We start from the raw sequence: 27,778 nt of genomic DNA on the forward strand, positions 1-27,778 counted from the left end.
GAACTCTAGGCCTCTTGCTTGCTGGGCAGGTATTCTACCACTTGAGCCACTCCACTATCTCCTACATTTATTTTTATGACTGATCCATTTGGTTTCAACATCTGTCACAATATTTTATAACTATGTGTTGCCTCATTTGCTATATTCCTATTTCTCTGATATGTATGCATCATCCTTGGTCTTTTAAAATTTATTTTCTGACATTTACAAAGGTATATACTTGATTTAATCCTGTATTATTTGACCTTTTACTGTCTACATGTTTTTTAAATGACAATCTTTTTATTTAAAAAATGTTAGCATATAATAGTTTCACAGGGGGATACATTATGATATTTACGTATGTGCTTACAATGTATCTTAGACTTTGTAACTTCCCTGCTGTTTACCTCATCACTTAGCTTTGTTGATAACACACTGAATATTCAAACTGGTAAACCTCCATTGGATTTGTAGGGAGTACGTTTAAAGTGATGCAAGGCAGGCCATTTATAGTGTGGTTTGGGTGGTGGGTTAATAGCTTTTCTTGTTGATGCTTTTTAAAAGTTTGATGAACTGTTTTTTTGTTTTTGTTATCTTACAGGACCAAGCCATATGTCATTTTATGTGCGGACCCACAAAGGGTCAACACTTTCTCAGTGGTCTCTTGGCAATGGCACCCCAGTCACAAGTAAAGGAGGGGACTACTTTGTATTTTATTCCCATGGACTTCAAGCCTCCCCATGGCAGTTCTGGATAGAAGTGCAGGTGGGAATCTCCCTGGCGGTATTTAGCAAGAACCTTGAGTTTAGTATTCTGTGCTCAAAGAACTAACTGATTTGTTTCTAGCAGGTCTCAGAAGAACAGTCTCAAGGAATGGTCACTGTGGCCATTGCTGCCCACTATTTTTCTGGAGATGACAAGAGATCTTCTTATCTGGATGCTCTGAAGGAGAAGTTCCCAGATTGGACATTTCCCTCTGCCTGGGTGTGCACCTACAGTCTCTTTGTGTTTTAATATTGTGGATGAGTTCTGAGTACATGCCCAGTGGATACTCTATGTGACATGGTTTCTTCTGTGTTACGTGGATGTTTGTACTGTAAGTCAATGAATGTTAACGAGTATATATTCAAAGAGCTTTTGGGGTTAACACTTTTTAGGGCCATGCACTGCATAGGATAAACTGTGGGACAGTGATTCATGGCCTTTTTGACACTTGAAAATGCCAGTTTTCTGGCACTTAAGCACATGTGGGTACTGCCACTACACATGTCATTTTATATGACTTTAAGGGCAAAAGCCAGTAAACCACTTCAGTAGCTGTCCTTCTAGGATCAAGGAAGGTGTAGACTTTCAGACCACTGTTAATGAGCTAAATGTCATTTTCAAGTAAAGCCCCATTGTTGTGTCCATGGGTGGTATGTAGAATACCACTCACTGATTCTCTGGAGATCTAATGCTGTAGATCACTGGAAAGTGACTGCCATAAGGACTGGAAGAAGCATGGACCTTTGAGGCTCTAGGAGCCCTATTTCTTCAGGTAGTCACTAGGGTAAGCTTAGTCTCTGTGCTGAAGCCTGCTCCAAATACAGATCCTTGTACTGACCTGGTGACTCACTGTCCTGACAAGTGGTCACCAACAGCCATTGCTGTGCTGCTTTCTGAGGTGCTTTTCAGTGCCTGTTTTCCTCTAAAATTTATGTGTTCCCCTTTACCAATTTCTAAAGAGGGAACATTTGTTCAGCTACATTTCCCATGTTCTTTTGGTTCCTAAAATTGTGCATGTACAGGCCCTGCTCATCCTTCCTCAGTGTGCTGAGTTGCCAGTGTAGCTATTCTGGGGTAGGAGGACATGGTGGAGGGGTGGTTGGGAATGGTGGGCATTTTATAAATACTCTATTTTGTAGGAATCTTTTGTTATACCAGGTTAATTCTTTAGACATAATTTTACTGATGCACTGGGTTCTTCTGTTTTCTAGCCAGTTGAATAATTTCTAGGTAACTCACTGTCCCATGGAGCTGGCTTTCCTGAGACTTGAGGTTGGGGCTTGTACAGGAATGAGATCACCGTATTGATAGCTGTTAGTGTTCACATCCCATGTAACACCAGTGCTACGCCTTACAGGTGCTTTTTATTTTGAAGATGGGAGTGCAGCTTATGAGGTGTGTCATACAAACACCCTCACATGTTTCAATGCTCCAGTAGCGATAGGATTTGGTGAGCATAATTTAGTGGCAAATTATGCTAAGGTTGCCTTTTTTCCATTAAGAAACGTAAATAATGAACAAATTTTGAGTTAGCAAGCATAGGCCAAAGTTGGGGGAGAAAAAGCCAAAAATCTTCTCAGGTAATGTGGGAAATGTGGGAACAAGAAGGGTGCTTCTTGAAAAAAGTGGCCCTCAGATGTGTCTCCATAGCAAGAGCATAGTAACTGCAGCACAGGAGAAAATGTCCTCGAAAGTGCTACGTGATGTCTGTGATGTGCTTTCTTAGTTATGCTCTTCATATGGCCTAATTGATGACTCTCTAAAAACTAACTGGGCCCATACAGACAGCAGGGTTGCAACCAGAGCTGAATGGTGTTATGCTGGTGTCACCCGCATTAACAATGCACAATGGAGTTGTTTCATGGACTTGGTAGAAATCATATTTTTTCTCAAGTGATTAAAGTGTCTAGCTCTTGCTACATGTATTTGTCAGGTAGTACATAAGGTTTGCAGGGTTTATAAGCTTATACAGATCATCGTTATGGAGGAAAAGTAACAGTAATACTCAATGAATTTCAAAAGACAGGCATAGATTCTTTGTGATTAATCTGAAATGGATTACTAGAAATTACAGAAAAAAGGTAAAACACCTTGTTGAAGACATTGTATGAAAAACAAGTTCTCTGATTTTTGCCTTTGGGAAAGCATCATCTTTAGTAATAATCGTGGTTTTTCTTTTGGCTTTGGGTTTTCTATGCAAACAATCCTCTATTGTTTTGATTTTCTTTAGAATCATGAACTCTGAAATTGTGTAAAGTTAGTAATAAGATGCTTGCTTAGTCTCAGATTATGATTAATAGTCTGGGAGGCTGTTTTAATGTCAGAAATGGTCAAGTAATTACACACAGTACTTACGACTGTTAATAAGCACACTGTCCTATCAGTAAGTGTCTGAAAATAAACCTGTTAGCCCTGTCCTTTTTAAAAGATTACCAGATAATTTACTCATTTCTAAAAGAACTTTTCAGGCTCTAACAAATGCCGTTTCCCTCCTAGAGAATCTAAACGTAAGTAGCACAGTACTGCACATTCAGGGAAAGTGAAAAATGTGATGTCAAAGTAGCTCTTTCTTAGGTTTGACTGAAAAATGATTGTTGCATGAAGTGTTTGTTTCCAGTTTTAGCAGAAGTAATTAAACGCAGTAGGATTACCTAAGATATTATCAGAATGGGGACCACAAGCTAGCCTGCTGACTCAGGAAGCTATAGGAAGAATGACTGTATCTATTTCTTTTCGCTGGTTTGCTGACATGTTGAGGATTAAGTATTGCCTTACACTGTTACTGAAATAAATTTTTCAACATATTCGTTGATTTCTTTTTAATACAGAAACAGATCTTCATACATTATCTCCATATATACATTATCCCCATATTTCAAGGCTATTTCATGTCCACACAGCCTTTTAATTATTTTTAAAAGACTCAGATATTGCTATTTTAATTAGTGATATAAGGAAATCAACATAGAAATGTAATGTTTACTTCAGTTGAAATCTCTTTTTACCTGATGATGTGTACAAATTTCACAGAAATTAAAATGACCTATTATTTAGTATATGTTGAACTTCAGCAGATTTAGGAAGTTTAAATGACCTTGAGAAAGAAAAATTAATAAGGATGTTCTTTTATTGGGGGGCGTGGGTAGAGACAAGAGGGAGAGAAGAAACTGCTTCTTAGCCAGTGATCTGTTTGTTCTAATCTTTATCCAAGGGAAGGGCAGCACCACTCACCAGAACAGAGCCTGTCCTTATGATTCAAAGAGCTCTGCAAACTCTTTAGTTTTCTGAGTAAATTCTCTCAGAATAGTTCAATACAAGGTGAAACAGCTAAAACAACTGTTGATACACTTCCCTCCTTTTAGGCCCAATAAAGCCACGATGTACTTATGCCTCATCATGTCTATCATTAAAAAATACTAATGGAATTTGGGTACATCAATATTTTTGACACTACTGCATTTGATTTGTAAAAATCATTGATAACTTCTTTTATCCAATTTGGTCTTACACCATGATCAAGTAAGATTTGTCCAAGGAATGCAGGTTAGTTTTAACATTCTAAAACCAACCAGTGTAACAAACCACCATACCAATGAAGGACAAAAACACACGATACTTCAGGAGATGCATTTTTTTTTCATTTTTCTTTTATTATTCATACGTGCATACAAGGCTTGGTTCATTTCTCCCCCCTGCCCCCACCCCCTCCCTTACCACCCACTCCACCCCCTCCCGCTCCCCCCCCCTCAATACCCAGCAGAAACTATTTTGCCCTTATCTCTAATTTTGTTGTAGAGAGAGTATAAGCAATAACAGGAAGGAACAAGGGGTTTTGCTGGTTGAGATAAGGATAGCTATACAGGGCATTGACTCACATTGATTTCCTGTGAGTGTGTGTTACCTTCTAGGTTAATTCTTTTTGATCTAACCTTTTCTCTAGGTCCTGGTCCCCTTTTCCTATTGGCCTCAGTTGCTTTTAAAGTATCTGCTTTAGTTTCTCTGCGTTAAGGGCAACAAATGCTAGCTAGTTTTTTAGGTGTCTTACCTATCCTCATCCCTCCCTTGTGTGCTCTCGCTTTTATCATGTGCTCATGGTCCAATCCCCTTGTTGTGTTTGCCCTTGATCTAATGTCCACATATGAGGGAGAACATACGATTTTTGGTCTTTTGGGCCAGGCTAACCTCACTCAGAATGATGTTCTCCAATTCCATCCATTTACCAGCGAATGATAACATTTCGTTCTTCTTCATGGCTGCATAAAATTCCATTGTGTATAGATACCACATTTTCTTAATCCATTCGTCAGTGCTGGGGCATCTTGGCTGTTTCCATAACTTGGCTATTGTGAATAGTGCCGCAATAAACATGGGTGTGCAGGTGCCTCTGGAGTAACAGTCTTTTGGGTATATCCCCAAGAGTGGTATTGCTGGATCAAATGGTAGATCAATGTCTAGCTTTTTAAGTAGCCTCCAAATTTTTTTCCAGAGTAGTTATACTAGTTTACATTCCCGCCAACAGTGTAAGAGGGTTCCTTTTTCCCCGCATCCTCGCCAACACCTGTTGTTCGTGGTGTTGCTAATGATGGCTATTCTAACAGGGGTGAGGTGGAATCTTAGTGTGGTTTTAATTTGCATTTCCTTTATTGCTAGAGATGGTGAGCATTTTTTCATGTGTTTTCTGACCATTTGAATTTCTTCTTTTGAGAAAGTTCTGTTTAGTTCACATGCCCATTTCTTTATTGGTTCATTAGTTTTGGGAGAATTTAGTTTTTTAAGTTCCCTGTATATTCTGGTTATCAGTCCTTTGTCTGATGTATAATTGGCAAATATTTTCTCCCACTCTGTGGGTGTTCTCTTCAGTTTAGAGACCATTTCTTTTGATGAACAGAAGCTTTTTAGCTTTATGAGGTCCCATTTATCTATGCTATCTCTTAGTTGCTGTGCTGCTGGGGTTCCATTGAGAAAATTCTTACCTATACCTACTAACTCCAGAGTATTTCCTACTCTTTCTTGTATCAACTTAAGAGTTTGGGGTCTGATATTAAGATCCTTGATCCATTTTGAGTTAATCTTGGTATAGGGTGATATACATGGATCTAGTTTCAGTTTTTTGCAGACTGCTAACCAGTTTTCCCAGCAGTTTTTGTTGAAGAGGCTGCTATTTCTCCATTGTATATTTTTTAGCTCCTTTGTCAAAGATAAGTTGCTGATAGTTGTGTGGCATCATATCTGGATCCTCTATTCTGTTCCACTGGTCTTCATGTCTGTTTTTGTGCCAGTACCATGCTGTTTTTATTGTTATTGCTTTGTAATATAGTTTGAAGTCAGGTATTGTGATACCTCCTGCATTGTTCTTTTGACTGAGTATTGCCTTGGCTATTCGTGGCCTCTTGTGTTTCCATATAAATTTCACAGTAGATTTTTCAATCTCTTTAATGAATGTCATTGGGATTTTGATGGGAATTGCATTAAACATGTAGATTACTTTTGGGAGTATCGACATTTTTACTATGTTGATTCTACCAATCCATGAGCATGGGAGATCTCTCCACTTTCTATAGTCCTCCTCAATCTCTTTCTTCAGAAGTGTATAGTTTTCCTTGTAGAGGTCTTTCACATCTTTTGTTAGGTTTACACCTAGGTATTTGATTTTTTTTGAGGCTATTATAAATGGAATTGTTTTCATACATTCTTTTTCCGTTTGCTCATTGTTAGTGTATAGAAATGCTAATGATTTTTCTATGTTGATTTTATATCCTGCTACCTTGCTATAGCTAGTGATGATGTCTAGAAGCTTCTGAGTAGAGTTTTTTGGGTCTTTAAGGTATAGGATCATGTCGTCTGCAAATAGGGATATTTTGACAGTTTCTTTACCTATTTGTATTCCTTTTATTCCTTCTTCTTGCCTAATTGCTCTGGCTAGGAATTCCAGTACTATGTTGAATAGGAGTGGAGATAGTGGGCATCCTTGTCTGGTTCCTGATTTTAGAGGGAATGGTTTTAATTTTTCTCCGTTAAGTATAATGCTGGCTGTAGGTTTGTCATATATAGCTTTTATAATGTTGAGGAACTTTCCTTCTAGTCCTAGTTTTCTTAGAGCTTTTATCATGAAATGATGTTGGATCTTATCAAAGGCTTTTTCTGCATCTATTGAGATGATCAAGTGGTTTTTGTCTTTGCTTCTGTTAATGTGGTTTATTACGTTTATTGATTTTCGTATGTTGAACCACCCCTGCATTCCTGGGATGAAGCCTACCTGGTCATGGTGAATAATCTTTTTGATGTGTTGCTGAATTCAATTTGCCATTATTTTGTTGAGGATTTTTGCATCAATGTTCATTAAGGAGATTGGCCTATAGTTCTCCTTTTTGGAGGTGTCTTTGCCTGGTTTTGGGATAAGTGTAATACTGGCTTCATAAAATGTGTTTGGCAGTTTTCCTTCCCTTTCTATTTCATGGAACAGTTTAAGGAGGGTTGGTATCAGTTCTTTAAAGGTCTGATAGAATTCAGCAGAGAATCCATCAGGTCCTGGACTTTTCTTTTTGGGGAGACTCTTGATTGCTGCTTCAATTTCATTTTGTGTTATAGGTCTATTCAGGTGATTAATTTCCTCTTGGTTCAGTTTTGGATGATCATATGTATCTAGAAATCTGTCCATTTCTTTAAGATTTTCAAATTTATTTGAATATAGGTTCTCAAAGTAGTCTCTGATGATTTCCTGGACTTCCATGGTGTTTGTTGTTATCTCCCCTTTTGCATTCCTAATTCTACTAATTTGGGTTTTTTCTCTCCTCATTTTAGTCAGGTTTGCCAGGGGTCTATCGATCTTGTTTATTTTTTCAAAGAACCAACTTTTTGTTTCATTAATTCTTTGTATGGTTTTTTTGGTTTCTATTTCATTGATTTCAGCTCTTATTTTTATTATTTCTCTCCTATTTGTTTTGGGATTTGCTTGTTCTTGTTTTTCTAGGAGTTTGAGATGTATCATTAGGTCATTGATTTGGGATCTTTCAATCTTTTTAATATATGCACTCATGGCTATAAACTTTCCTCTCAGGACTGCCTTTGCTGTGTCCCATGGGTTCCGGTAGGTTGTGTTTTCATTTTCATTGACTTCCAGGAACATTTTAATTTCCTCTTTTATTTCATTGATGATCCATTCTTCATTAAGTAATGAGTTATTTAGTTTCCAGCTGTTTGCATGTTTTTTGTCTTTATTTTTGTTGTTGAGTTCTACTTTTACTGCATTGTGGTCAGATAGTATGCATGGTATAATTTCTATTTTCTTATATTTGCTGAGGCTTGCTTTGTGCCCTAGGATATGATCTATTTTGGAGAAGGTTCCATGGGCTGCTGAGAAGAATGTGTATTGTGTAGAAGTTGGATGAAATGTTGTATAGACATCTACTATGTCCATTTGATCTATTGCATATTTTAGATCTTGGATTTCTTTATTGATTTTTTGTTTGGATGACCTATCTATTGATGATAATGGGGTGTTAAAGTCTCCCACAACCACTGTGTTGGCGTTTATATATGCTTTTAGGTCTTTCAGGGTATGTTTGATGAAATTGGGTGCGTTGACATTGGGTGCGTACAGATTGATGATTATTATTTCCTTTTGGTCTATTTCCCCTTTTATTAGTATGGAATGTCCTTCTTTATCTCGTTTGATCAATGTAGGTTTGAAGTCTACTTTGTCAGAGATAAGTATTGCTACTCCTGCTTGTTTTCGGGGGCCGTTGGCTTGGTAAATCTTCTTCCAGCCTTTCATCCTAAGCATATGCTTATTTCTGTCGGTGAGATGAGTCTCCTGTAAGCAACAAATTGTTGGATCTTCTTTTTTAATCCATTTTGTCAAACGGTGTCTTTTGATGGGTGAATTAAGTCCATTAACATTAAGTGTTAGTACTGATATGTATGTGGTGATTCCTGCCATTTAGTTATCTTAGTTGTTTGAAGGTTTGATTGTGTGTACCTAACTTGATGTTACTCTCTACTGTCTTGCTTTTTCTTATCCTGTGGTTTGGTGCTGCCTGCCTTTTCATGGTTAAGTTGGGTGTCACTTTCTGTGTGCAGGATCCCTTGCAGAATCTTTTGTAATGGTGGCTTTGTGGTCACATATTGTTTTAGTTTCTGCTTATCATGGAAGACTTTTATTGCTCCATCTATTTTGAATGATAGCTTTGCTGGGTAGAGTATCCTGGGGTTGAAGTTGTTTTCATTCAGTGCCCGGAAGATCTCACCCCACGCTCTTCTTGCTTTTAATGTTTCAGTTGAGAAGTCTGCTGTGATTTTGATGGGTTTACCTTTGTATGTTACTTGTTTTTTCTCTCTTACAGCCTTCAATATTCTTTCCTTAGTTTCTGAACTTGTTGTTTTAATGATGATATGTCGTGGAGTAGTTCTATTTTGATCTGGTCTGTTTGGTGTCCTGGAGGCCTCTTGCATCTGTATGGGAATATCTTTCTCTAGATTTGGGAAATTTTCCATTATTATTTTGTTGAATATATTACGCATTCCCTTCGCTTGCACCTCTTCTCCTTCGATGCCCATGATTCTCAAGTTTGGTCTTTTGATGGAGTCAGTGAGTTCTTGCATTTTCTTTTCACAGGTCTTGAGTTGTTTAATTAATAGTTCTTCTGTTTTTCCTTTAATTACCATTTCATCTTCAAGTTCTGAGATTCTGTCTTCTGTTTGTTCTATTCTGCTGGATTGGCCTTCCGTTTTGTTTTGCAGTTCTGTTTCGTTCTTTTTTCTGAGGTTTTCCATATCCTGGCAGTTTTCTTCTTTATTGTTGTCTATTTTTGTCCTGAGTTCATTTATCCATTTATTCATTGTGTTCTCTCTTTCACTTTGGTGTTTATACAGTGCTTCTATGGTTTCCTTTATTTCTTCTTTTGCTTTTTCAAATTCTCTATTTTTATTGTCTTGGAATTTCTTGAGTGTCTCCTGTACATTTTGGTTGACCCTATCCAGTATCATCTCTATAAAATTCTCATTGAGTACTTGTAGTATGTCTTCTTTTAAATTACTCTTGTGGGCTTCATTGGGTCCTTTGGCATAGTTTATCTTCATTTTGTTGGAGTCTGGATCTGAGTTTCTGTTCTCTTCATTCCCCTCTGGTTCCTGTACTAATTTTTTGCTGTGGGGAAACTGGTTTCCTTGTTTTTTCTGTCTTCCTGTCATTGTCCTTGGTGTTGTTACTGTCCCTGTACTGTGTGTAATTAAGTATCTTCTAGCTTGTAATAATAACAATGGTAATATTGAGAATGGAAGAGTGAGCTGAGATGGAAAGCAAGAAGTTAAAGAAAAGGGGAAAACAAATATACAGACAAGAGGGAGAAAGCAGAACAAGGTATCAGACAAGAGAGTTTCAAAGGTATAAACAGGGAGTGTTAGTGTACTAATCGACAGTAAGCTGAACAGACAATAGAGAGACAGAGAGAGGATTGAAAATCAAAGATAAAAAAATAAAAAATAAGTATATGAAAGTAATATCTATTTATAAAAATTAAAATAAAATGGAAAATAGAAAATTAAAAAAAAAAACAAAACAAAACCAAAAAACTTCCAAGTTTATATGCAATGCAATTTCAGTCTTAATAATTTGGATGTCCGTCTCAATCTCCAGTCCTAGAGTTGGTGCCTCAGATGTTGTTCTGTAGTTGTCTCATCAAAGGGGATGCATAAAGTAGAACAAAACTACACTCACACACACACACACAGAAGAAAAGAAAAGAAAAAAAAAAAAAAGCCCCACCAAGTGTCCCCAGTTCAAATGCAATACAGTTTCAGTAAGTTTTTCGGCTTGCAGGTGTAATTTGGTTGTTTTCTCATCAAAGGTAGGGAGAAAAAGAAAAAAAAGCGCCTGGAGGCAGTTCTGAGAGTGTTATCTGCAACTGTGGCTTGCCTGCCTGCTGCTCTCAGCCTGTAGCTGGCGGCATTATTTATGCAGATCTCTGGGGTGAGCTAGCACTCACCTGGTCCCACAGGCTTTTTTTTGCTCAGAGTTCTCCTGTGCGGGGGGCCTCTGCTACAGCCTTTCCCCTTTCCAAGCACTGGGAAAGGTGACACTGCCCGGCGTTGTCAGGCCTGCGTGTTTATTTACAGTTCACGTGGGAAGTGGGTCTTCCCTCCTCTCACAAGCATCCCCGCTCCTGGTTGCTGGGCACGCGCCCCGCTCCCGCCAGAGCCTCTCCGACCCGCCCGGCTTGTTTATTTACAGTCCCGGGAAGGCTTCCCTTCCCCCAATCTTCAGCGCTCAGGGCGCCCCACCCTCTTTCCAGCGTGTCTTAACTGTTCTTATTGCTTAGTACTCAGTTTCTCTTTTTTTCCCGGGTGGAGGTCAGTCTGTCCAGGGGGCTATGCTGCTCTGGCCCAGGCTTGTCTGTGGGGGAACCGCGGTACCGCGAAGCTCACCTGGTCCGCGTCTTCCCAAACCGTATGGGCGCTGGCCACTGGCGGCCCCGGGGGGCCCTCCTCGTTTCTCCGTTTAACGTGAAGTGGAGATTCTCTGCGCCGGCTGGAGATGTGGAGGAGTCAAAGTTATGCCTTTTCTCGGTGATTATGCCTGAAAAGTGTGTCTCCAGCGTCTCTCCAAGATTTCACTATAGGAGGGTCGCTTTCTGCTTCCTACCTCTAGCCGCCATCTTGGAATTCTCTCAGGAGATGCATTTTTGTGTGTGTGTGTTTGGTGGTACTGAAGGTTGAACTCAGGGCATCATGCTTGCTGGGCAGTTGCTCTGCCACTTAAGCCACACCCCCAACCCAGTAGATACAATTTTTAAAAAAACAAAACACAAAATTTGTGATAAAAAACAATTCTCAACAAACTCACAAGGGAACTTCCTCAACCTGGTAAAGGACATTTGTGGAGAACTCACAGTTAACACTGTACTTAATGATGAAAGATTGAAAGCTTTCCCCCTAAGATCAGGAAGAAAACAAGATGTCTATTAAAATAAATTCTATTCACCACCATTCTGGTGACTCTAGCCAGCACAATTTGGCAAGAGAAAAAGACATCCAGATTGGAAAGGAAGAGTTAAAACTATCTCAAGCTGCAAACGATGTGATCTTCTACATAGGAAATTCTAAGGAATCCATGGGGGTGGGGGGGGACCCTTAATAAGTGAATTCTGCAGGTTGCAAAATCTAGTATCAATATACAGAAAACAAATGTATTTCTATACACAAAAAAATCCAGAAATGAAATTAAGAATTCCATTTACAAGAGCAGCAAGAATAATAAAAACACTTAGGAATAAGTAACAAAAGCGTAAGACTTTTACACTAAGAACAAAATATTGCTAGAAAAGATTTAAAGTGGAAAGACATGTTCTTGGATTGGGAAGCTTAATATTAAGCAGGGCAATCTGATTATTTGATTACAGCCTCTATCAAAGTCTCAGCTTTTTCTTTTTGAGTGCAGAAACTAGTAAGTTGATCCTAAAGAATAGCCAAAACAACCTTGAAAAAACAGGATTTACACCTCCAAAATTCCCTACAAAGCAAGAGTGGTAAGACAGTGTGTTACTGGAAGGAGGATAAACATACAGATTACTGTAATTGAGACTCAAGAAATAAACCCATACAATTATAGTCCATTTTGACAATTTAATGGGAAAAATCTTTTAAAGAAATGGTATTGAACTGAATATCCACATGCAAAAGATGAAGTTAGATCTGTACTTCATGTCATATATAAAAATTAAAATAGATCAGAGACCTAAATGTAACAGCTAAAAGTATAAAATTCTTAGAGAAAACATAGGCATAAGTATTGATCACCTTGGATTTGGCAATGGTTTCCTAGCTATGACACCAAAAGCACAAGTAACCAAAGAAAAAATAAATTGGACTTCATCAAAAACAAGAACTTGTTTTTAGAAAGAAAGGGAAACAACAGAATGATAAAAATGCCTGCAAATCATATACTTGGTAAGGGCTTAGTATTTAGAATATATATGAATTCTTTGGAAACCAATGATAAAAAGATAAATGACCTTTTCATTTGTTTTTCAAAGATGTACAACTGTCTAATAATCAAGTAAAATAGCCATTAGGTAAATTAAAATGTAAACTATACTGACATGCCCATTCCCTATACAACTTGGATGGCTTTGACCAAAAAGACAGATAAAGTGTTTGTTAGTAACCGAGACTGGGACCATCACTATTAGTGGTAATGTTAGTAGTGCAGGCACACTGAAATACACTTTGGTACTTTCTCAAAAAATTAACTATTTACCATATAACCCAGCAGTTCCACTCCTAAATTGAAAACACATGTGCACCCAGAAATGTACACAATAGTTTTCCTGCCTTAGCCATAGGGATACGTTCCAAGATCCCCAGTGGATTTCTGAACTGTGGACAGCAAATCTATTTATACTGTTTCTTTTATATACATATATACCCATGATAAAGTTTAATATACAAAGGCACAGTAAAAGATTAATAATGAGTCATTTAAAATTTAGAAATTATTTCTATAATTTTTCACTTAGTATTTTTGGACCGTGGTTGACTGTGGGTAACTGAAACCTTATTAAGGTGAAACTGTGGGAAAGGGGAATTACTGTAAATACTAGCTTAAAGTGGAAAAAACCCCAAACATTCAACTCCTAACTGGATAAACAAAATATTATTCAACTTTAAAAAGGGAGCAAAGTAGTGATATACAAGGATGAATCTTGAAAACATCATGCCAAGTAAAAAGCCAGACATATGATTCTGTTTATGAAATATCTAAAATAGGCAAATGCATACAAGGAACAGATTTAATTTAGGAATACAGGAAAATTGGAAACAGTCAAAATAATTTTTAAGTCCACCTATTCATAATGATGCCTAGTCTCCTAGACAAATTTTTGTTTGCTTGGTAGGTCATGTGGTAAATCTGCTTTTCTGTCATTTCTTCATTCTATTTTAAACATTCTTCATGCTGTGGAGGGGTCTTGATGCTCCCATATCTACATATAAGTATTTTAAGTAAAAATGTCTAAATTTCTAGCTATTTCATAGGGAAAACTCTTAAGAAATGGAATTATAAAATGAAAAGAATATTTTTGTGGCTTTTAATATACATACATTTTGCTGTTAAACCTGAAATGATGAATAAACAAAGTCTATGCAACGGTTTTATTGCCCTTTACCGAGTAAAAAAATAAATACACATTACAGAAGTAGAAGCAACTTTAATTACAAGTGAAGGCTGACTGTACCCCCAAATGACTTCTTGTTTTGGTATCAGTAAATAATTTAAATAATTTAATAACCTTCAAATGTAGTTCCAGTAAATAATTTAAATTATTTAATAATCTTCAAATGTAGTTGTAGTGAATATTTAAATTCATTGGTTAAACTATGGCTCATATATATGTAGTTGAACCAAATACAACAAAATGAGTTTTTAAAAACTGAAGCATAACGAACTACCGAATAGAAATTTTTGGTAAACTTGCCAAATTTCTTGCTTTGGTGCTTTCTATTTCTATTAGTGGAAAAACATTTTATGAAAGAAAAGATTCCTTCATGGAATGTTAAATAATTGGTGATCTGCTCTCAAGAATGTGAAATCGCTGCAGTGGGAGTGGGTGGGTAGTTCATACTTGTAATCCCAGTTATTCAGAGGACAGGCTGTAAAGGCAGAAGGATTCAAATTCAAGGCCAGCACTGGCAACTCAGACATTGTCTTACAAAAACAGGAATGTACTCGGTGTTAGAGCTTGACTAGCATGCGAGAGGCCTACGATCAATGCTACCAAAAAAAGGTGTGAAATGAACTTAGCAGCACAGTGTTTTATTTAGAGTATGTGAAAAGATCACAGCTGCTTATAATGGTAAATCATTTTTATTGACTATTCACACTAGAAATTGACTAAATACAATAGTATTGCTGGTTCTTCTTCCTAATAGTATAGGACAAATGGAATTTTCAGTTTAGATTTCTGCTACACCGCATGTACTCAAATGAGAAATATTATTTTCTGTCTGAAGATTCAGAGAAAGGTGGTTCGAAACAAAGACTTAAATAAAAGTAGCACCAGAAGGACCAGGTACCAAGTCACATATTCTACCCATTCAGAAGTTTTATTATGTGAAATTATTGCACTTCTAATGTAAAAAGTAAATTCCCAAATTCAATAATTTTAAATAGCTGGTGAACTTGGAAATAAGCAATTTTAAAATGATTGCATTTCACTTTAAAGGAAATCTGGCTAAAACAACTAAATCTAGCTATTTAAAAATCAAGGATAGAGGAGGACCAAGTTTTATTTCTAAGAGAGGCTGTTTTACATAGTGGTACAAATTTGGTCCACATCATATACATTGTTATAAAAATAAACAAGTTTTTATAAAAAATAACATTGCATTCCTTGTCAAATTGCACAGTATAAACAAGCTCTCTAAATTAATACTGTTTTTAGGTAATTAGAATTACATACAGTGGATATGTGTTTAGTCTGAAGCAATTAAAGAGTTTGTAGTTCTATTTTCATAAGGTATGGAAACTAAAATTTAAGCCATCTAGAAATACATAAAATATTTTTAAAGTTTACAATGAAGAATGCATTCTTTATACAGTAATTTCTAGTAGCCATGATAATACAGCAGACTATTTACATAAAAGTCCATTTTTATTCAATTTACAAAAGCAATAAATAAGAAACTACATTAATTTGCACAAAACCTGTTCCACCTCATGATCAGTGGGATCACTTCTGTTATTTGAACAATTGAGCCAATAAACCTGTATTCCTTTATGAAGACTGCTCATTTTTGGAGAGAAGAGCAAGCCCTGTCTTAATTCTAAGAGTATCTATAGTCATGCAGAATCCAGCATAAAACCTTACAAATTATAATACAAGCCTTAAAAATATGAACAGTGCCTTTGAGTATATTTACACAAGAGTACTCACAAAAAGATACAGTTCTTTGATACAAAATAGTTTAGTGGTGTCAGCATAATTGCTAAGAACCTCTCACACTTCTGCCCGCAGTTGATTTAGTAGGACTCAAGCTTGCTGAGACAGGCACATCAACTCACAGATAAATAACTTACATCGGTTCACGAGCGGGCTGTACAGGGCTAATAAAGCCAAAGAGAATGTCTCCACCCCACAGCTACAAGACTGTGCAAGGGCGGCATCTATTCAGAAGGACTAATTAGGGAGTCCAGCAGGCTCTATCCAAGGAAGCAAACAGGTAGCCTGTGTACCTGATGAGCTCAAGCAAGCACCTTAGCTTTTCTTTTGAAAAAAGCAGTCTAGACACAACTGACCCAGAAAACACGTAAGAAGCTAGAAATATGAAAAAGTAACCTCTCCTGGGGCAAAATAATCCCTATGGTTTACAAGCTACAAATCTTTCAATAAAACCAAAATATTCTCATGTACACCTGTATAATATTCTTTATTACTTTTTATTGTAGCTTAAAAATTTATGAAAGATGCTTTATTTGATATCACATTTTTATGAAGTCAAAGGGATTTCTTAGAGAAAGTTCATTGAAACCTAATAATACTTTACCCAAGAAGTTTCTGGGCTAAGTTCTTTCCCCTGTTAAATCATTCAACTAGGTCACAGTGTACTCAGTTGCACGCTGCTGCTAATTAATACTGCCTGTCATAATGTTACTCACTGTTGTTAAGACACAGAACAGTCATAAGTCCCATCCTGAAATGTCTCCTCTTCCTCTCCATGGGTTATGTCCTCTTCTTTTCGGCTGATCATACTGCTACTACTGGCCTCATTTTGGGGGATGCTTCCATGGCTGGAGGAGCCCCTGCTGTCCTCTGCCCTGGGGCTGGTCTGCTCAGGAGTCTTACCCACTGCTGTTGGCTGGAAGGCATCAGGCTGGACCTGCTCTTCTGTTATCTCACTGAGCTTCTGCAGTTGTGGCTTAATGATGTTTAAAAATGGCTTATATCCAGGACTGAGTAGAGGGAAAAAAATTAGTTCTCATCTGCCTAATTCAAAAGACTTGGTAGAACATTATAAATAAACTATTAAACATTGATGCAGCAAGGAAATGATAGGTTATGAAGGGAAGGAAAGCTTCTTGGGTGCCTTGCCCTGCACAGAGCTACACATAGTACAGGCTAAGTTTTAAATTTCTGAGCAGTAGGACTGACATTTTTTTTTTATTTCCTTTATTCATATAGGACTGACATTTTAAAATCAGTATTACAATTAAAAATGTTTTATAGCTGAAGAACCAATAAGATTTCAGACTCAAAAAAGTACCCCTCAGAAAGCACCTAACTTAAATGTATTTGGCAATTAAAGAAAACTAGATTCAAGTAGAGTTAAAGAGCCCCAAATCCACACATAATTGGTGACAAAGACAGGAGTGGAGTCCAAGGCTCTGAACTCCCATGCACTACTCTTTCTAGTAACTGCCATGGAATGTTAAATTCAGACTGTAACTTTTTGTCTTTTCTTCTTTTCTTGGGAGAGAAGGCCTCACTAGGTAGTCCAGGCTGTTCCTGAATTTGTAATCCTCCTGCTTCAGCCTCCTGAGTGCTAGGATTACAGATGTGCACCACTACTCCAAGAACTTTTTGTCTTTTCAATTCCACAGAACTGCAACTCGTAAATTCCAGTCTAATTCTAAGATTATTTCTACTGCATCAATCTCAAGTCAGTAATATGCATCCACATTATAAACTAACACTAAACTTTACTTGGTGGACATTGCCATTCAAATGGTTGGGTATAGAATGATTAACAAAGAAAGTATTCTTAAAAATGAAGATACAAAAGCATTTTGATTTCTACTAAAAAATATCCAAACTAAATGAACTATAATTAGGCCTTAATATGAAAGGACAGGAGGACAACAAAGAATAACAAGTCTTTGGAAATCAGAACTTACCAGTCTGTAGAGGCCCATCGGTCCACCGCATGCAGCCCTGTCTTTATGTTCTGCAACATCTCTCCATCCACCTCTGAAGACTGGGCAACAACCAAAACCTGACTGATTATTGAAGATTCTCTAAGAATCAGGCCAATGACAACACACCAATCCAGACATCCTGCCTCCATGAAAATGTGTAGCAAATACCTATGTATAATGCAGAGACAAAATGTCTTAAATGAAAAGGGATTTGCAGATGTAGAGACAGGCAACAGTTATTATAGGAAAGTTGCTCCTGCACCCCAGGTATTGCACAAATACCCTGAGTAGGCTTTCTATGCTTTTAAAAAGCTGAAAAACTCACCGAAGCTGGACTTGGGATTTGTGAGGCCCTTTACTCGCCAACTCCATGGAGATATGCTCAAGCTCTGACTGAGTCAAACTGAGTGTGGAGAAATTTTCATCTACCATTGTCCAGTCCCCATCCACCATCGAGCTACTTTCAGTCAAGTCTGTGGCTGAACCAATGCTGCATTCATCACCTAATGAATAATTTCCAAAAGTTATAAGCCAGCTTCATATAGTAAATACATTTTCCTGTAATTTTTAACATTAGCTGTTTCTCAGATGTTGATTTCTCAGGATTTTGAAACCAAAACATTAAACCTATGCTGAAATGGCCATGAGATATGAACAAAAGAGTGATAAAGACATTATTTGTATTTGATGAAGAAACTTACTAATTTTACATGTATTTTATAATTATAAAGTTATGGCAGTTACAAGCCTCCCCACATGGCAGAAGCTCAAGTAACAGTGATGACAGATTGATAATCAAACATTATATGAGTGCCTGGCTAATTAAAAAAACTACAAAAAGATCAAATTATTGTTTGTACCAGTAAATTGCTTATAAAAGCAGTTTATTGTATATTTTATGCCAACCTGAATTGTTTCAAAACCTCTTCTGTTTGTAATTTACCCATTACTATAGAGTAGAGTTGGTGTACATTTTTGCAAGTGGACAGAGAGTATTTTAGGGTTTCAAGGCCAAGAGGCAAAAATCAAGGATATTATGTAGAAACTTGAGAAAAGCAAATTTCCACAAAATTGTATTGATGAGATAAAAAATAATGCAGTACAATTTCTATGACATAGATCTACTTGTAAGAATGGGATTCTTAACATGGGGATAACATTGTTTTATTATTTGCGATTCAAAGATAATGTTTCCTTATCATCAAGGTTGACTGCAAAGCTTTATGCTGATCAGTACTGAGACTTTTATGTATTTCATTTACTTGAAATAAATATGGCAAAGCATAGTTGAGGCCAATTTGCCCCTGTTCCAGTAACTGTCCACCTCTCTAGCAGATCCTAATGGCTAATCCTTCAGGACGAAAGAGTAAAGCGCTTATCTCTGAAATGCTAAACTTTTATCCAAAGAAACTGAAGAGACAGAACTTAAAATGACATTTACCTTTATTAGATAATGGAGACAAGAAAGCATCCTGCATTTGTGGTCCATGAGATGAGGCTGTGTCTATCTCCTGATGGGTGGGGCCTATGTTGCTGAACCAGCTCTGACTTCGTTGGATATTAGAGATGCCAGCATCCATCTCAAGGTTGATGAAAGGGTCAGCTGATTGAGACTTTAACAGCTGCTCGCCTACTGCAAGGTAGGCCCAAAAACAAAAAATGGGGAGAGAAATTCAAGTTGTACCTACTACCATTTTCAATTTAGTTCTTTTACCTTCCCTCATCTGCCTACCCAATACTGGCAGTTCAAATCCAGCTGCCATACTATACTGATCATTCATTCAAAATCTAGGATTATGGAGATATACTAACTAAAAAAGACTGACCATATATTGCCATTCAAGAATCATATCATGGTATCTCTTACTGGAACTAAACAAGACTTTACTGTTTATCTTCTAAGTGATTTGCCTCACTTCTTAAGATGACACAAAGTTTGAAAACACCATAAAAAGTTGTCTTCATAACTTTCAGTCTTTATAAAAGATCTGAACAGAAAAACTATCCTTTAATACTTCTTTCATTTAAATACACAGTTTCACTTTGTCCTGTCCCAAGTTTAGAAGATGGCCCAAGTTGTCAAAGATGCATTTTTATTATTTTCTTGGAATGAATTCTTGTTAGGTAAACCACAATTTAACTCATTTTGATTAACTTACTCCAAAATTCCTTCCCATAATAATGTAGACATAATAGCTTTTATATTTAGCAAGTTCTCAACTTGTTTACAGTGTTAACAATAGTTAGATTTACGAATATGACCTAAAGGTCAAAAGACTTAGAGATAGGGTTTCTACTGTATTTATGTCCTTTAGTCAAATGGTGGCTATTCCAACTGATGTACAAGAAGTTTGCTTTTATTTGTTTGAGTTGGTAATGAAAAGACTTCCTTGAATGTCAGCTAATAGTAAAATCTACATACATGGAGTAAAATACAATCCTTCTTACAAAAATGACAAAAAGCCTATATTACCTGTTCGGTATTTTCCATTTTTAAAAGGAGAACTAATAGAAGAGGCTGGGATAATGGGAAGTGGCCACAGGAAATCTTTGTGGAGTCTCTTCAGGGCTATCACAAAGTTATCTACTCGGGCGGCTCGGGTACGTTCCTTGCATAGCCAACTAATTAGTTCAAAGCCCAGCTGGGCTGCAAAGCAGCCTAGGTCCTTTAACCGCACATCTTCTAAAAGGCGCCGGGCATGTCTCCAAAGCATCATGTCAATATACATGTTCTCAGCACAATCACTGTCTTTGCTCCATCTGTAAGTGGAAACACAAAAGCCACAGAATAATCTTTACTATAGGACTTTATGTACTTTTTAATGCAACAGCGCTGATCAAACTGAAAAAGTAACAGATCTATCTACTTCTGACTAAAATGGAAGAAAAAACTTTACAGCCTCATGTCCCTTGACCTGGGAGCACAGAAGCTCCTCAGACTCATTTGTAGAATGAATACATGGAATAGGAATAAATAGGAAACAAAAGAAGCCAGATCAGGAAGAGGGTAGTGATGTTGAAGGAAAGAGGAATAAAACAAGTGCTGTATTTAGAAAAACTAATGAAAAGAGGAAAGGAGATCAAAGAAACTAAAATGAAATACAAACTGAAATTGAATCTCTCAACATTAGTTATGTAGACATACAAAAATAAAACTGATTTAAAAAAAATGGCAATTAAACATAGTCTGTTACTTTTATTGGTAGAAACTAATGGGGGTGTAACTGGTTTGGTAATCAGGTGCCCTCAACGAGAAGCAGTATAATGGATAAGTATAGAGCACCTCTAATCCCAGCTACTCCGGAGGCACAAATTGGGAGGACTGTGGTTCAAGGCCAGTCTGGGCAAAAAGTCAGTGAGACTTCCCTCTCAACCAACGAGTTGAGAGGTGTGGTGGTGCGTAACCCTAGCTGTGCTGGAGGCATAGGGAGGAGGATAGTGGTCTGAGGCCAGCCCACCTGACAAAAGTGAGACCCTAATGGAAAATAACTAAAAGTGAAAGGGCTGGCTCAAGTGGTAGAGTGTAGTAAACCTGAAGAATACTTATGTGGATGGACTTATGAGGGAGGAAAAAGGGAAGCCTTTTATCGGGTCTCTATGCCTTTTTAGGAATGAAAAAAGGATTTACAACTGGATTAAATAGTTGTTTCCAAAACACTTAATTTTATCAATTCCTTGAAATACAATGATTCCCTCGAAAGCAGTAACAACTCTTTATTCTTTTACCTTTTTCCAGAAGGACCAGATGGCATACTTAGTGTTTTCTGTAAGCTGAATTTACTAGGAGGAACATTTTCAGCTGACTGGGATAAACTGATGCTTCGATTTCTGAAGAACTCAAATCCACCACTTGAACTGGGTTCCTGTAAAGACAAAATGCAGTTCAGTTAGAGAAATATGCCTTGTAGGTATATAGCCTAAAGAAGCTATATAGTTTTGCAACTAACCTGAGCTGTAGGAGTGGATGGAGGTGTTTCGGATTCTCCAGAGCCAATGGCTTTAAGAAATCGAATCATATGTCGACATAGGTCCCACTTGCCTTGTTCCAGTGCTGTGTTGAACAGAAGAGTGGCATGCTGCCTACTTACTGCTGGGACTTCCATGTTCTATGAAAACAACCAAGAAAGACAACATTTCTTTTATACTACATGATTTGAGAAGATATGACCAATTCTTTTCTCCCTACTTCCCTAAATCCAAGGAATGTAGCTACAATACTGTATGGGTTCGTTTAATATTAAGATTAAAAGGAACATTAAAACCACCATACCAGGTAAAACAAAGTACTCTACTGATATAAACAATGATTTATTGAACTCCCATTATATATCAGATACCTTACATATATTATTCCATTAGTTTCTTTCAGTGACTGTAAAATAATTTTATCATTCCTGTTTTACAGATGAGGAAACTGAGTTATGTAAATTGCTGAGGATCAGCAGAAAAGAAAGAGTATAAATCTTTTAGGCGTAAGGCAAAAACTGATGCCTAAAAGTTCAGGTCTGTCTCCCATAATGCTGCTATATATTCAGTATACTTAATACTTCTTTTACAAATCTGACCTTTCTGCTGTGTGTGCTTTCATGGAAAGGTACCTGACCAAGTTTAATTATAATTATTATGCCAGTCTATAGCAGCTTAGGAATTCTGCTGTAGAAAAAGTTTCCAATTCCACTGCTAGAGAGATGACTCAAAGTTAAGGAGTGATCCACAACAAGAAGCAGCTGCAGGCCTGGTGGAGTGGCTCAAGTGGTAGAGTACCTGTGAAGCACTTGTGAAGCCCTGAGTTCAGATCCCAGTACCACAAAAAACAAAACAAAAGCACCTGCATTTACTTTCTGTTTTTATTATTCTGCTTTTTTTCTTTAGGGCTAGCCAAGAAATCAAAGAATTTCAGAGCTATTGTCCTCTGCTTGAGTATCTCCTTTACTTGCCTTTGCTTTCAGTCAGTTATTATGAAGCAAATAAGCTGACAGGAAATCTGTTTGAGGCTGAAATTCAAAGTAGTTTTATGGTTAGCTTCTTATATCAATTAAAACAACTTTGCAGTAATTTGAAAGAATCTTTAAGTGTAGCTTCTCAAATCCCTATCAGACTTATGGGAGTAAGAAACTATCAAGTCCAAACAAATTTTCAGGACTCTTAAAGTATCCATTAGTTTGAGAAAAATAACATGCTATTACTTTGTCAGGCAAGCCTGAGTCTTCTCAGCTTGCTATTTGGAGCCTAATGTAAGTTGCTGTGTCATGACCTAGATTTAATCAGAATTCTCTCAGCAGTTCTTATAAAGAAACAAGTATTATTGTGGAGAGCTCAAACGTACTAATAACCAAAATAACACTTTCTTCATTATTAATGTTTCTTACATAGTTTATAGTAATCCAATCCAGTATTTCTTGTATAATATGTATGTTGTATATATATTACATAATAAAAAATTTCTTCAGTATTATTTAAATAATACTCTGAACTCATTAATCTGTTTTAGGCCTATGTATGGACAAACCAGGATAAAATATCCCATAATACTACTTTGTAATTTTAAAGAAATATGAAATCATTTGATAAAACCAAGTTCTTAAAAATGAAAGAAACTAAAGAGAAAATGTGACTATTAATTCCTTAAACACAGCACTGTGCTAACACAGGAAATTTCTCTTTTTCTATCTTGTCCTTTTATAATAAGAGAATTGTTACCTGTAAGATAATAAGGTAAGAGGCAGCTGTGTCCAAATCCTGAGCCATCAAACATTCTTCAAACAAGTCCTTGGGGTTTCCAACAGCTGCAAAAAGGTAATTCCACAGGGCATATTCAGTCTTCCTGGCACAGTGCACAACTGTTTGGAGGAAGAGGGGGAACTCGGTAATAAATTTTGCCACAGTGGGAAGCAGTGGGTCGGGAATGGGCTCCCGTGAGGTAGCTTCTTCTTCTAGCACTTCATGGAGCATGAGCTCTAGCACATGAGGGAAGTAAGGTAATGCAGCACAAGACTGAGCCAAGAGCAAGGCTTGCTCCCCAAGGTTTCTGACCAGAAGTTGACGTAAAATGTGGTGGAGGTAGATCTGGGAGGTTCTCTCCACAACACAGAAAGGGAAGAGCACTTCCAGCTGCTCTCTAGCACTGTTCCGAGTATACAAAGAATCATACAGTAAAGTGTCATTAACAGCACCAAGGACCAACGCATCTTCAAACAGAACCGCCAGGGGGTAAATGTTGATATGAAAAGGCAACATGATCCGCTGGGACAAGAAGGAATGGGGCTTGCGATGATCCCTAGGGAAGAGCGGGAGCCAAACCTTCATCCCTGCACCCCCACAGCTGAGCCAGAGGGCCTCCAGAAGGTGGCGTTTTTGTTTATTTGCACGAAATGTTGTCCAGACATTTTCAACAGACTGGGCTAGTACAACAGGAGGGCAGAATGGCACCTGGAGAAGATGACACAAGAATTGTTTTGTTTTTCCCTATTAAATGTGTAGTTCTTAAGTTCCTAGGTACTAGTTTATTAGACCTTTTAAAATGACAGTACAACAATCTTTGGGAAAGGTAGGGATATCTATTGAGATTAGGGATAATCTATCCTGTCTTTCAAAATATATATATATATATTGAAATCTAAAAACAAAACAAAACTCCAAGTGAACTTCACCAATCTATCCTTATTTTCCTATTAGAATTTGCAACTAATAATGTCTAAGAAGCAACATTTGGAGCATGGGGCATTATCATTTTGAGAACTTTATCCTTCACTCTTCATAAATAGTCTTAAACCCAGAGTCTTAAAATGAATTCTATATACTTCTCAGTTTTTGGATCACAAGCTACTAGTTTCCTCCTAAATTCTTTTATTCCTTCTTCATTGTATACCTTCTTAATATTTGAAATGACTTGTACTTTACTCACAAGTTTCCTTTGGTTAGGGTTGTTGTCCTTCTCCCGAATCTGAGGGCCTGACCTGTCCCTCTGCATCATGATGAGCTGTCCTGCAAGGTTCAGCATTATGCTTTCTGCATCACGAACCTGAAATTTCAAAAACACAAATGATTCACACTAATTTATATGTTTTTGACACCCCCTCATCCCCTCAAAAGGTCTAGAGATTAAACAACCAACAATACTTATTGAGACTGTACTGTGCATAGCCATTTTGCCAGGCTCTGTGAGAATACAAACAGCTTTCTGGCTATGGTGGAACAAGGTGCAATATGGTGAAACCAGTGAACAATAGATAAGATTAAAGTGAGGGAAGAGCTGAATTATCCTGGAAAAACTAAGAGAACAACAAAAGTTCATAAAAAAATGAGAGATCATGTCAATGATCTTGCTGGTATCACTAGAGAAGTTTTAAAGGATGAGGGGGGACTTGAAAGATTAAGAAATCATACATGGATGGAAGGGTTGGTACTCTAGTCAAGGCAGGCAATGTAAATAAAGACATGGAGAAAAAACAGTTCTATTGGAAAAGAGAATATGGCTAGATGGGATATTAAGAAAATAAAGGGAGGATCAAGATGGTGACTAGGGTGCAGAAGCAGACAACATGAGCTCCACAAATCAAAAATCTTGTTGAGATGCTGGAGCCACACTTGGTGGAAATAAAGCACCAAGAAGAATCAAAACTTCGGACACCCTGAACCCCCAGCCATACAAACCTTCTCCAAGCCACGTTACACTGAGAAAACTGGAGGGTTCCCGCACTGTGAGATGCTAGCTCCAAAGCTGCTTGGGAGAAATTTGGCATACCAAACAGGTGAGCACCAAGTGTCATGTGGTATTCGCCCAGCCACTCCTGGGATAAACCAGCATAGCCCCCTGCCCACCCTCAAAAACAAAAAAATTGAACAATAAACAAGGAACTGAAAACTAACACAGAGCAGAGGAGCAGAGTTGCTAGAAGCCCACCGGAGAAGGGGGGAAGGCAAGAAGCTGATCTCCATGCAAACTTTCAGTAAACAAAGGCTGGAAAGGCAGAAGGGATAACAGCAGGCCAGTGATAAGCCACTGCCTGAAATAGGGCAGCTAGCAGTCCACAAAGCTCATCTCCTGAGCCAGTGAGCAACATCCAAACTCAAACGACAATGCAAAATTGAAAAACAATCAGCAAACCATCACAATATGCTGACAGTAGGGGGCCAGCTGACAGATCAGAGAAAAGGGGCAAGACAAAGAAACAAGCTCCCAGTAATCAAGCACAGTGAAAACCTAACTCCAAAGCAGGATGGCTGGTGGGCTACAGAGCTGATCTCCAGAATCTAAGGATAGCATACAAATTTAAACTGCCACACCCAACTGAGGGAGGAGCTAAGAGCTGCCACTGAAAGACAGAAAAAACTGGCGAGACTCCCCAACCACCTGGCCAGAATTAAGACAGAGCTTCTGCTTCAATACCAACACCAGGACTAGATGCCGAAGGAGTAACACCAGAACTGATAAGACTGAAATTCTATTGTTCCTGAACCTAGAGGGTTTTTGTGTGTTTGTTTGTCTTGTTTCTTGTTTATTCATCTCTCCCTGTTGATTTCTTTGGTTTTGTTGTTGTTGTTATTCTTGTTTTCTTTTGTTAGTTTTACTATTGTGAGTTAGTTAATACTAAATTACACTAAGACCAGGGACAAAAACAGCATGCATGCACTAAGCTAAAAATCCAATACACCCACAAAAAAAAATTAAACCAAAGGAAAGAAAACAGTTGACTGAAACCATCAATAGCCTATCAAGAACATAGTTACACAGTACCAAGCACAGCCCTGGGAAGATGAAAAAGGGATGGAAACCATTCTCCCCCCAAAAATAAATTAATACAGAATTCAGAGGGAAAAGAAGAAAACGGATATCCAGTTCCAGACTCCAACCAAACAAAGATAAATGACACCAAGCAACCCAACAATGCCCACAAGAACACTCTCACAGAAGAAATCCTACAAGTAGTCACTGAGAATTTCATGGAGATGTTAGAAGACGGTCAACCAAAACGTACAAGAGGCACTCAAGAAATTCCAAGAATAAAAGAATATGAGAACACACAGAAACAAATAAATGAACTCATAGGAATCCTAAATAAACACCAAAGTGAAACAGAGAATACTATAGAGAGATAAATGAATAAAGGACAAAAATTGACAATATTAAAGAGGAAGTAAAACATTATATGGAAAACCTCAGAAAAAAGAATGAAACAGAAATACAAAACACAGTGGAACTCCAACAGACTAGAACAAGCAGAAGTCAGAATCTCAGAACTTGAAATGGAAATTAAAGGAAAAACTGAGGAGCTATTAGTCAAACAACTCAAGACCTGTGAAAGGAATATGTAAGAACTCACCAACTCCATGAAAAGAGCAAACCTGAGAATCATAGGCAACTGAAGAAGAAGAAGAGGTGCAAACAAAAGGGATTCGTAATATATGCAGCAAAAGAGTAACAGAAAATTTCCCAAATCTAGAGAAAGCTACGCCTACAGGACACCAAACAGACTTGACCAAAATAGAACTACCGCATGACATATTCTCATTAAAACAACAAGCACACAGAATAGAGAAAGAATATTGAAGGCTGTAAGAGGAAAAAATAAATAACATACAAAGGTAAGCCCATCAAAAACCACAGCAGAGTTCTCAATGGAAACCTTAAAATCAAGAAGGGCATGGAGTGAGGTATTCCAGGCACTGAATGAAAATAACTTCAACCCTAGGATACTCTACCCAGCTATCATTCAAAATAGATGGAGCAATAAAAGTCTTCCATGATAAGCAGAAACTAAAACAATATATAACCACCAAGCCACCACTACAAAAGATTCATCAAGGAATTCTGCAAACAGAAAGCAAACAAAACCATGAGAGGACTCTAACACCAAACCACAGGAGAAGAAAAGACAAGGAATCAGAGAGTAACAGTAATTCAGCTGCACACAATCAAACCCTTAAACAACAAAAACAACTATCGCAGGAATCACCACATACCTATCAATATTAACACTGAGTGTTAGCAGACTTAACTCCACACCCCATCAAAAGACACCATCTGGCAAACTGGATTACAAAGGAAGATCCAACGATCTGTTGTTTACAGGAAATCCACCTCATTGACAGAAACAAGCACTGGATTAGGGTGAAAGGCTAGAA

The 27,778-nt window shown here is 37.5% G+C and overlaps 2 protein-coding genes across 12 annotated transcripts in view; one reads left to right on the forward strand and one right to left on the reverse strand.

The window, feature by feature from the left end:
* Ermp1 (endoplasmic reticulum metallopeptidase 1) overlaps positions 1-21,519 on the forward strand; it is a 56,923-nt gene extending 35,404 nt beyond the window's left edge. For 2 of the 6 annotated variants that reach the window (XM_074051925.1, XM_020159604.2), the window contains 2 exons: positions 584-747; positions 829-3,551. In XM_074051925.1, coding sequence (XP_073908026.1) covers positions 584-747; positions 829-996 — 332 coding nt within the window. In that variant the 3' untranslated portion in view covers positions 997-3,551. Of the gene's footprint in view, positions 1-583; positions 748-828; positions 3,552-19,103; positions 19,239-21,389 lie in introns of those variants that run through there. The other 4 variants (XM_020159605.2, XM_074051927.1, XR_012440453.1 and 1 more) reach the window with 3 other exon arrangements.
* Positions 13,880-27,778, reverse strand: part of Ric1 (RIC1 homolog, RAB6A GEF complex partner 1) — a 112,478-nt gene continuing 98,579 nt past the window's right edge. For 5 of the 6 annotated variants that reach the window (XM_020159603.2, XM_074051922.1, XM_074051920.1 and 2 more), the window contains 9 exons: positions 24,558-24,674; positions 23,354-24,082; positions 21,601-21,759; positions 21,380-21,516; positions 20,127-20,413; positions 19,095-19,286; positions 17,979-18,156; positions 17,633-17,821; positions 13,880-16,690 (listed from right to left, as the gene is read on the reverse strand). In XM_020159603.2, coding sequence (XP_020015192.2) covers positions 16,402-16,690; positions 17,633-17,821; positions 17,979-18,156; positions 19,095-19,286; positions 20,127-20,413; positions 21,380-21,516; positions 21,601-21,759; positions 23,354-24,082; positions 24,558-24,674 — 2,277 coding nt within the window. In that variant the 3' untranslated portion in view covers positions 13,880-16,401. The remainder of the gene's footprint in view (positions 16,691-17,632; positions 17,822-17,978; positions 18,157-19,094; positions 19,287-20,126; positions 20,414-21,379; positions 21,517-21,600; positions 21,760-23,353; positions 24,083-24,557; positions 24,675-27,778) is intronic. The other variant, XM_020159602.2, reaches the window with a different exon arrangement.

Source organism: Castor canadensis, chromosome 13, assembly GCF_047511655.1.
Source record: "Castor canadensis chromosome 13, mCasCan1.hap1v2, whole genome shotgun sequence".
Classification (NCBI taxonomy): Eukaryota; Metazoa; Chordata; class Mammalia; order Rodentia; family Castoridae; genus Castor; species Castor canadensis.